This window comes from Sphaeroforma arctica, assembly GCF_001186125.1.
Source record: "Sphaeroforma arctica JP610 unplaced genomic scaffold supercont1.252, whole genome shotgun sequence".
Lineage (NCBI taxonomy): Eukaryota > Ichthyosporea > Ichthyophonida > Sphaeroforma > Sphaeroforma arctica.
The window spans coordinates 74,350-85,230 of record NW_014040306.1 but is presented as its reverse complement, the minus strand read 5'-3'; the positions used below and the strand labels follow the sequence as shown (position 1 = coordinate 85,230).

General features: G+C 42.6%; 2 protein-coding genes across 2 annotated transcripts in view; both read left to right on the top strand.

Moving 5' to 3' along the window:
* SARC_04472 (hypothetical protein) overlaps window positions 1-2,049 on the top strand; it is a gene marked incomplete at its 5' end in the record, with an annotated part of 5,520 nt that extends 3,471 nt beyond the window's left edge. Inside the window, 4 exons of the mRNA XM_014301703.1 lie at window positions 1-131; window positions 495-578; window positions 955-1,116; window positions 1,677-2,049. The exon at window positions 1-131 is cut by the window's left edge and continues 176 nt beyond it. Coding sequence (XP_014157178.1) covers window positions 1-131; window positions 495-578; window positions 955-1,116; window positions 1,677-1,891 — 592 coding nt within the window. The 3' untranslated portion in view covers window positions 1,892-2,049. The remainder of the gene's footprint in view (window positions 132-494; window positions 579-954; window positions 1,117-1,676) is intronic.
* A 902-nt stretch (window positions 2,050-2,951) lies between these two features.
* Window positions 2,952-10,030, top strand: SARC_04471 (hypothetical protein). Its single transcript, XM_014301702.1, has 10 exons — window positions 2,952-3,479; window positions 4,659-4,722; window positions 4,996-5,158; window positions 5,562-5,789; window positions 5,959-6,094; window positions 6,439-6,609; window positions 6,905-7,211; window positions 7,746-7,829; window positions 8,651-8,812; window positions 9,265-10,030. The coding sequence occupies exons 1-10, from the start codon at window positions 3,063-3,065 to the stop codon at window positions 9,426-9,428; spliced, it is 1,896 nt and encodes a 631-aa protein (XP_014157177.1). The 5' UTR covers window positions 2,952-3,062; the 3' UTR covers window positions 9,429-10,030.
* Window positions 10,031-10,881: the final 851 nt, after the last annotated feature.

Here is a 10,881-nt window from a genome sequence, read left to right as displayed (position 1 = left end):
TGGAGTGGACTATCCGGATGTGACTCTGGTGTTGCAGGTAGGCATACCGTCGAGCAAGGACCAGTACGTACACAGGTTGGGTCGTACTGGACGTGCGGGCAAGACAGGACGTGGATTGCTGATGTTGGCTGGTGAGTCATTGTTGTATAGGTCATCATGTCTTTATGTACATGCATGAGAGTGTCGTGTCGTGCATGGACCAGTACGTGCACTGATCGGTCCGTGTGTGGGTAAGATCGGAGTTGGACTGCTGATGTTGGCTGGTGGGTCTTTGTTGTGTAATTTATTCGTCTATATTGCACTCATCGACTGCTCGCAGGATACGTGAGACATATCATGAGAGTAAAGGGTGACAACTGCGGGCGCCTGTCATCTTTTCTGTTAGGCGACTCACTGCAATTGATTGCCTGATAGCAGATCATGTCAACACGTTATTGATATCATACGCTTTTTAAGATTCCGTCGTCTAATTTGTGCTCATTTATTGCTCGCAGAATACGAGAAATCCTTCATAAACACCGTTAAGGATCTCAAATTCGCCGACGCCACACCTGTTCTCAATGCGCATGACGCGGAATGTAAGCAACTGGGTTTATCAAGCTGTGTAAATCTTATTGTGTCTTGTATGTGCGTATCATAATGTATAAATTTTACTTGTGTGTGAATATTCTTGTATGTGCGGATTCGATTGAAACAGCTAGTTTGTACCGATAGGTTTTAACAGTTTGAACTAATACTGAGCATAGGCTGTTGATCGTGGTACGCCCTTGGTGTCATTAGTAGTGCCGGCCCGGCTGCGACTCGCGCCGACATGCGGTACCTCGCAGAAATCCCCACTTATCGCACGCAGCAGTGCAGTATGAGTGCCTGAGAATCTGTATTCTTATCGCCACCTGCTCACAAGTTGGATGCTTATACGTGCTTCGATCCTGTCACGTATGCGTGTGCACACAGGCAACGACAATGAAATTGCCAGGGCGTCTATGAAGAATGTCGATGCAAAGTTGAAGGCGCAGGCATACTCGGCGTGGCTTGGATATTATAAGGGCTATGCCAAACAGTTTAATTTGAGCAGTTCCCAGCTTGTGGAGCTTGCTAACCGATATGCGGCTGAAGGTATGTGCCAAACTCGTGCGCGCACAAATTCACATGTATATATTTACCTATCTACATATACATGCCAAATTGTTTATCTATGTATATTTCAGTTCACTTTCGCAATGGTCGTCTTGGATAGGTGATTAATATGGACCTTGCGAGCGTACATGTATAAAATGCATCTATGGCTCGTACATCGAGAACTGGCCTTGCGTAATATGTAAATTGACATGTGAGGTATATCTATTCCACCTTTCGCTTGTCGCTTGTGGTGTGGATACCTCCCACATCCTCTCATCCTAGCGCCAACAATGTGAATTTTATCACAACGGTTGAATATGAGCGCATGCCACCGTTTTTTCACATGGTCGCAAGCCATGCTTGGTACTTCCCATAGATCGTTTTCACAACATAGTGACGTCATTTTGACGTGTGTTCACAGATCATATTTTAATTTGGAAGCATTTGGCACTATATGAGCCTACTAATTTTATACACGCCAGACTTGCCATTCTCGCAAATTTCTGAACTGATCCGTGTTTTGTATTTTTTTTTGTATCACGTTCTCCCACGCGCAGTGCTTCATCTGCCCGAGCCACCAGCCCTCAGCAAACAACTCGTTGGCAAAATGGGGTTCAAAGGTGTGCCCGGCATCAGGATAGAAAGCGCAGATCAGACAAAGCATGCACGAGCCGCGTCATCTCGGCCATCACAACACGGAGCGGGTCGACAACACGGCCATGTGGGAGGTCATGGGTTGGTACATGACGGTCGCGTGCGTGGAAAGATGTAACATGGGCAGGATTAAATTGGAATAGTATGGAAGTTGTGATAAACGCACCCAAATCGACTGCGCAACCGGGTGCAAAAAAGACTCCGTTGAGTGTTATCAAGTACCCGTCTTGTACACGCTGTGTATGACGTTGGGACGAGAAAATGTATTGAGTGCGAACCGTGCGAAGTGCTCCATGCACGCTGGTTATTAAGCTAGATTGTGCGGAACTCGATAGAGGGAATGTGGAAATCTTGGTATAGGTGTGAACGAGATTGATGAGTATAAATTTAGAAATTGTGGGATAGAGGCAGAGATCAACAAGCCGAGAAGAAAAACACGCGGTGTGACTTTGATAGTCGATATCTTATAGCAGGCCAGGGTTGTAACGCGCCCGGTTATGGTAACCAAATGTCTTTAGTCCAGGTGTATTTCCGGATGCAGAAGTGATTCAGTGCGCAAGTATGACTAGTAGCCAGTGTGTCCTTACTGCCTCGATCCCCTAGTGGTTCCCCAGTATATTTAAGAATACATAATAATATTAAAATTTTTAAGAATACATACATAATGAAAATAAATAACTTGATGTATATTTTTTGCTTCAATTTGTTGTAAGTACTGAATGGTACCAAGTCAATATACATTATTGAGGCAGAGAATAAGTGTGCATCGTAGATACGAAATAGATGCGTTTGTCTTCAATTCATTTCCATCAGCCTGGAAGTACACTAGAACTTATGGCTATATTCGACAACGTTCACGCTGTGATCGACACACGAGCTCATATAAACTGCTAGTATTTACGATTTTAAATAGCGATATTTGGATCAGCTAAAATTGATTTGCAAAATAGGAATGTCCCCGTACGGCAGAATCAGATTTTGTGCACAATTAATTCCCAGTCAAGTTTTATTTCACACCCCGGCCAAGCACAAACTAAATTCTGACCTATTGCCCTATTGTTTTGTCCTTTCTTTGGGTCTCAGGGCAGGAAATTTTTTGCCGATATTTTTTTTTTAAATGAACGGAAAACGTGCGTGTCACGAGAAATAGAAGCTCAGTAACCTGTCAAATCATTAATGAACACTTTCTCCCTTTGAACACCATCGGTTTATCATAAAGAGGTTATTGCAGCAGTAGATGGCATCAGTAGTATACATAGTAGTAATTAGGTAATCAACGATAATTGATTATGGATTCACAATCAGATCAGCGAGGTCGCGGCAGAGGTCGGGGTGGACGTGGTAGAGGCAGAGGTAGGGGAAGAGCGAGAGGAGCATCTATTAACAATTGTAGCAATAATGACGATAATTTCAACAACTATGATACCACCTACAACGGTGACCAACAAAATGATAATGGTTACTTTCAGCAACAGCAACGAGAAAATAGCCGAGTTCAAAGCACACGAGGTGAACCCCGTGTGAATGAAAACAGAAAAAGACATGCCGACGAAGATACAACATTGTCAGCTGATTCAAACCAGACTGGTGCTATCCAGGGGATGGATACAACCGGTTTGGTTCCGTTTGGAAATCTTCACTTCGATCAGAATACAATGCGAGCTGTCCAGGAAGTGTTCAAGTATACGCACATGACGCCAGTACAGGTGATTTTGGTGGTGTATTGTGAACTTTTGTAAAGCGGGATGCGCACCCAATATTTGTGACGTTATCTGGGTATTAACTATTCGCAGCTGTGCATGCAAGCACAGGTTCAATAGAAATATACCCAAATACTTATTTCAATACCAATGTATGGACTTATTTGTATTTATGAATATTAAAGTATAGTTTTATACATATACATATAATATATATATGTAGTTAATTTATATGTATATATATATATATGTGTGTGTGTGTGTGTGCGTATGTATGTATGATTATTTTTATAATCACGGTTGTGTTTACGTATATATATATATGTATATTTATGTATATATTGTTATTCAATACGTATATAAGTATATATATATATATATGTATCAGGTAAGTAGAAACTTATATGATTATACATATATTATTCATATATATATATAACTATAGTTGTGGTCAGATATGAATATTCAAGTATGTTCATGTATATACATTCTTCGTTTGTATATTGACATGCTTGTATACATGTATATCGATATATATATACGTGTGTGTGTGTGTGTGTGTGTGTGTGTGTGTGTCTATACATATATATATATATATGTAGCTATAGTTGTGGTCAGATATGAATATTTATGTATGTTCATGTATATACATTCTTCGCTTGTATATTGACATGCTTGTATACATACGTATATATATGTCGATATCCATATATATCTATATTTCTATATATATATGCGTGTGTTTGTGTGTGGGCTTGCTGTTGTAGTCTGTTTGTATATATTTGTATTCTATATGTGTATATATGAATATGTACACCCATGTTTGTATTTATATAGGTATATATCATACGTATATATATATAGTAGTGTGTTTATATATATATAGATATATATTTATATATATATAGACATAGTGTGTGTGTGTGTGTGTGTGTATGTATATATGTATTTCCGATCTGGATTTTTTAGGAACCTCCATAGTTTGAGTTGGAGTACTCTAGTGAATAGCAAACAAATCTAGGATTGACTTTGTGTGCACGAATCGGGTTTTATTTGTATGCATTAATTGGGTGATAATCTATCGGTGTGCACTTGAAACATCGCTTTAATCCGTCCTCGGATGTTGCACAGAATGCTGTGCACCTTTCTAACTTGCCATCACAAAACGCTCCTTCGTTTTTGCAGTCCATGACACTACCCACGATTTTACTAGGCAAGGACGTACTTGCAAAAGCTCGCACAGGAACCGGTATGCTACGTGATATTGTTTTTGTTTTTCTGCTCCCTAGTTTGTTTCTTTTTTGTTCTCGAGCACATGTCATTTCGCTTACGCTTGTATATGCATCTCCTTGTCTTACCTCTTCACAAAGGGTTTCTCGTTGTGGTCCAATATATACCTGTGCGCGAATGGAATATATCCATGCACTAAGAATAATTTGGGTGACGTATGAGGGAATCTAACACCATTCTTTTGAATATATATATGTACCTAATCCTGCACACACCTTCGTATCGGCACCAGGTAAGACACTGGCTTTCTTGATTCCCTCTATCGACCTTATGGTGAAGCATCCCCGCAAGAGCAGAACGGACATCCAAACCGTCATCATCTCGCCCACTCGAGAGCTAGCGACCCAGATATTCGACGAGGCCTCGAAATTGACCAGGTTCCACCCTCAATTAAGGTAGACCGGATGTGTTTTTGTGACCTGCTGAACCATTTTTGCCCAGAACTTCTTGTGATTGTCCCGATTTGTTTGGCCTTATTTCGAGGAATACCTAAATGTCATACACTACACGATAAGGCTATGATATTTGTCTTGTCTAGTTTGTGGTTGTATCTGAATACCATACTTTAAGAAGTTGTTGCGCGCCCTGTTTCCATGCTACGGATGTCCTATATATTTTGACGCCCTATGTGTAGCATTTTCCCAGGCAGATTTTTACACACAAGGGAGCAGCGCTCCTTTCATTAAGCGTTTGTCCCCGCATATCTCTGATGTATATACACTTCTATCCGTCTGCGAGGCATGTGTATGAGCTAGGAACTCGAATTCTTATCTCACTACTCCTAATGTTTGTATACAGGTCAATGGTAATGGTGGGAGGCATACCCATGGGTAAGGATTTACGGGCGCTCAAGGAAGGGGGCGCGTCTCCCGATATTCTGGTAGCCACACCAGGGCGATTGCAAGATCATCTCAGCAACACTCCCCACTTTGCCGACTCTATGCGTGGCATCAAGATGCTGATCCTAGACGAGGGTGACCAGCTCTTAGATATGGGGTTCAGACGCGAAATCGAAAGGATTGTGAGGTACGGATACTTTTTACTCAGCTGGATGGATGTGTTTTATTTGTATTCAAGATTTTATAGAAATTGCTGATCTCATGATTCATCAAAATGTTACTTGTTTGCTGATCTTCTCCATTCGAAATCTCAAATTGTCAATATTTGGATCGGGTTATCTACTTTCCTGTTACAGCCATCTCCCATCAAACACCGGTGCACACCCGAGACAATCGCTATGCTTTAGCGCTACCGTGCCGCCAGTGCTAGCCAAGGTCCTCAGCACTGCACTACGCAAGGAGTACGTGTCCATCGACTGTACCACCGTGGCCGTAAGTTGTTGATTCTACAGGCTGTATCACGCGATGGACTAGCACGTGTATATATGTATATATCATATATATATATATATATATGAATATATATGTGTGTGTGTATGTGTATGTATGTACGTATGTATGTATATCATATATATATATATATGTGTGTGTGCGTGTGTGTGTGTGCGATAATGAAAGTGCTTCCCTGAAACAGTAGCGTTCTCTCGCAATATCAACGTTCGTTTTAGGACAACAACTTTGTACATCCGGCAGTTGTATTCGGACTTTTCGGTTGCATCTCTGCCTTTGCTGAGTTTACTAATCGCGTGCCTGCTTGTAACTTTTTTGTAACACAGGGCGGGAAGTCGAACGACACACATGACACCACTAAAGTACCTCAGGCACAAGGGCTGGTGGACTTCAACGACGTGTTCGTAGCCACGTGCATGGCCATAGGAGATGAGATCGAGCGTAACCCGACCGACCACAAAATCATTGTGTTTTTGCCTACTGCTCGTCAAGCGGGGGTATGTGGATGCGGGCGTTCATATGCTATGACATATATCGTAGAGCGCGTATCTTGTCAGCGTCTTAAATTCACTGCGTGATTGTTTTGTTTGATATACCCCTATATGCCTCTCGTTGTCGAAGTTGTCTTCTCACCAGCCTTTCTGTTCAGAGTTTATATAGCACGCTAAAATATGGGTCAACTAAAAGGCCCCGAGTATCTAAATTTATTTTCGTTACTTTCCAAAGAACACGTTTTTGATCTGAATCTAATCGACAGTACGCCCCTATCCGTATTCACATTCGCGTTCGCAGTTCATCGCCAGCATGCTCGAGAACTGGTTCAACGGCAGAAGCAACCCCTTAGGCAGAAACCGTACGAGTGTTTATGAAATCCACAGTCGTAAGAGTATGCCACAGAGACAGAAAGTCTCTGCTGCCTTCCGCACAGCTCAACACGGTGTTATGGTGAGCTCAGATGTGAGTGCCCGTGGTGTGGACTACCCGGACGTCTCGTTTGTGCTGCAAGTAGGTACACCTGTGAGCCAGGAACAGTATGTACACCGTCTGGGACGTACTGGAAGAGCAGGAAAGACGGGCCGTGGATTGATACTACTAGGAAGTGAGTATGGGGTTACCCTTGATTTCCGAACGTCTTGTGTACCCGCCGTATGTGTGTTAGTGTTAGTGTTGGAGCCTGTGGCTCAGAGTGGAAATTTCGTATGTCACGTTTATGTCGCAATTAGGTACACCTGTGAGCCAGGAATAGTATGTCCACCGCCTGGGACACTTTGGAAATATTCTGATGACGGGCCTTGTATTGATCCTGCGAGCAAGTGTCTGTGGGTGCCCTCGTAGTTTTGTGTGTAACGGTTTACTTGCCTTGTGGATGTGTGCTCTAGTTAGTGTTCGTGTGTGAGAATGCCATATATTTTGCGTGGATATACGGATTTTCACTTTCTCTGGCCGGTTTCGCTTCATAATGCACCTGGATAACTGCATAGGTCAGACTCATTTTCTCGACTGGTTTGAAGGCCTTTATTATGTCTGATATAACCTGTCAGACCATGTTTATTGTACCTCTCCTGCAAGTTTTTGTTTTATCATTTATTTGTATCCAATACATTGAAACTCATACATTTCTACTTCGCTACAGCTTTCGAGAAGGTTTTCCTGAATAAGCTGAAGGCATTCAAGGTGGAGGATGGACTCCCGAGTTTATTGGCCTTCCTAAGTAAACGTAAGTGTGTCCAATGACACGAGTGCCTGGAAATAAAATATGAAATTTGTGATTAGTAAATCTACGTATATGTCATGGCGTGTTGATGGTGGATGTGGTGCAGTAGGTTGCTACACCGTAGGTTTAATCTGGATAGTGTGCAAATTATAGTGGGGCATTGTCATATCAAATGCCATGCACGTGTCACGTGTGCACTGTGTAATAACAGTGTAATTCTTTATCTCGAGTAGTTTGTAGACTGTACTGCAATTGTTGACGCGTAGGTGAATGTTGGGACGGTTAAAAGTAGCACCAACACAATTCAATATATTGTTTACGCCATGTATCAGTGCATCGAAGTGTTCTGCGGTACATTCATTTATACACGGCTATAGTTGGTAGTTGTCGAGAGCATAGCACAACTATAGGGATCGTATCGCACGAACACTCAGTGTGTGTGTCGTATTTGGTGCTGACTACTATGGCGTACGCGCGATGAGATACTCCCGTTGCCACTCGTACGAGAAGCAATTGGTATAGTTATATATCCTATATGCATGCATGCATGCATGCCTGACTTATGCGACATAAAAACCTGGTGGTCAATGAATCTGTGCCCATTGACGATTCCTATGATATCATATCAGCGTTTAGCGTGAACGTATTATTCGATAGCTTACACAGTTATGGTTGATATTGACGTATCACACCTTGACTCGCTGTACACTAACCCTTACTAGTTTAGCTCGTGGTACGTTGCGTAGTATTATCACGCGCACCCGTGCGTGTCCGGGATAGCTAACGAACACCGATTCTGCTTGTATTATACTGTATATTCGCAGATGGGGACATCACAGATGTTCTCGATGCCATCCGGGCCATCGACCGCAAGCTGAAAGAGCAGACGTATCAAGCGTGGTTGGGCTACTATAAGGGTTATTGCAAACCCTTCAACTGGACATCCGCAGATCTGGTGCAGCACGCGAACCAGCTAGCCATTGAAGGTATTTAAATTGATATATCGATGTGACTGGATTTTTTTCAGGGGATTTTTTGTGGCTCAGCAAAACAGCTGTGGTACTAATAAGTAAAAGCACCGGGGTGTATAGCTGTCCCAATCACTAACAGAGGCGACTCGTGTCGAACAAGGATCTGTACATGGTCCTCCACTGGCGCGAAAGTGTCTGATTTCTTATCTACAACCATACTTCATTTTTGAAATGCATTGCGACTGTGGTTGTTATTTTCCTCGCACAAAAACGGTGACTACCAACTATCTGTGTGCTTTTTGGTTAACATCAAACTCGATCATCCCTGTCGGTCCTACTCGCATCCCTGTTGCTCTTGGCTGCAATCTTATCATCATCATATATCCAATTCACCTCGTCCAAACTCTTAACCACATGCATATGGCATCATATCAATACGTGCTCCATACTGATACTCCCTTTTGCAGGCATGGGTCTTGATTCTGTTCCAGCCCTACAGAAGTCGACAATTGGAAAAATGGGGCTCAAAGGTGTGCCTGGCATCAACATCGACCCAGTGAGTAACCAGGGCGGCGGTCGTGGTGGTGGTCGTGGTGGTGGTCGTGGTGGTCATGGAGGGGGACGAAGATAGGAGTGATAGATAATATGTATCTCTAAGCATTTATATAGTGCTCGACTGAGGATTGTCTGGATACCTCCGATGCTTTAGGTGCAGAGTAGCAGTGTGATGGAAGGGGGGGAGGGGGCAGCATTATGCGAATGCGAATCGCGCACCACCAACTATCGATTAGCTTAGTGACTCTAGTGATTTCGGAAGTCAAGGGGAGATTATCGTGAAGATAGTGCGCTATTCTGCAACAAGACTATTAGTGTCGGTTATATATGTAAGTCTACCAGTAAAGCTGCGGGCGTTTGGCAAGTCGACTTTTCTTTTGATAGGGGATAAGATTGGTCACATTAGAGATACGCGATCATGCCAGGAAGGCCGTCGTTTCTAGGATAACAATGGACAAAGAGCACTCGGTCTTCTCATGCGATAAATACATGATTGAACCTGTGGAAGTAAATAGTGGCCTCTGGGTGCCTTGTGGGAGTCATTCGGATGCATGCGCTGAAACTTCGTATTTCTGTGCTGATCGTTAGTTTGCGAAGAGCTTTCTGCAGCGTGGAGCGTGTGCGGAATAAATATTAGAATGGGTGGAAGAGAATAAAGACGAAAGATAGCAAAGAGTGTTATAATTGGATATGGAGTCAATTGCTATATATTAATGCGTGTTTACTGAAACGTGGGCACTGGAGCGATTTCGATGTGAATCAGATTTTAGCTCCACGTTTTAATCTGTCTTATTACTGCTGTATCGTAATATTCAATTGCGTAGATACGCGACCCAAAATTTGAAGGATGCCTCAAGTATTGTTTATGTTTGATTAGAGAGGCAGGACGCCTGTCAATCCTATCCGATGCCGTCTGGGTAGTTCATGCTTATTTTAGATCTACGTACTCTTTATGACCCTGCAAATTTTAGTCAGCTGTGTACATCGTTTTTTATGTGAATCGTACATATATGAATTGCATATTATCTGTGCAGGCCCACTGTCGTAGATATTATATCTTCCCTCTTTGAATCACGCTTATGTCTTTGAGTAGGCGTTTATAAATCCTTCTGTGCTTGACCGCTTCTAGTATCTCTTCATCGGAAATGACACATTTTCGCCATTATAAACTAGATGACATTTCGTCCCTGGCCTGTACCGCAGACTATTATGGCAACAGCCAAAAAAAATACTGCAAATTCCGCCGGTAGGTACGTAGTATTCCCATTGTCATTTTCTTCGGTAAGAAAACATCAAATATAGATGTCTCCGTACCGGTATTCATGGTGAAGCTGCAATCCAGTACCACAGTTTCCCATTGACGTTCAATTTTTTCTATCGAACGAGATATCTTGTTACCAGTGTTATCCCTATATATGGGTCTGCTTCAGGTCCAATGAGCTCCAAGTTGTCCTCTCCACTCAGCCCTGATTTACAGTTGGTATTGAATGTACACGGTTCATATCGCCATACGAGCCCGGTGTCTTACA

Excerpts from the sequence above, each read along its gene's own strand:
- SARC_04471 (XM_014301702.1), top strand. The coding sequence starts at position 3,063 with ATGGATTCACAATCAGATCAGCGAGGTCGCGGCAGAGGTCGGGGTGGA. Across the intron at positions 3,480-4,658 it reads CGCACATGACGCCAGTACAG|TCCATGACACTACCCACGAT; the intron begins GTGATTTTGGTG and ends TCGTTTTTGCAG. Across the intron at positions 8,813-9,264 it reads GAACCAGCTAGCCATTGAAG|GCATGGGTCTTGATTCTGTT; the intron begins GTATTTAAATTG and ends TCCCTTTTGCAG.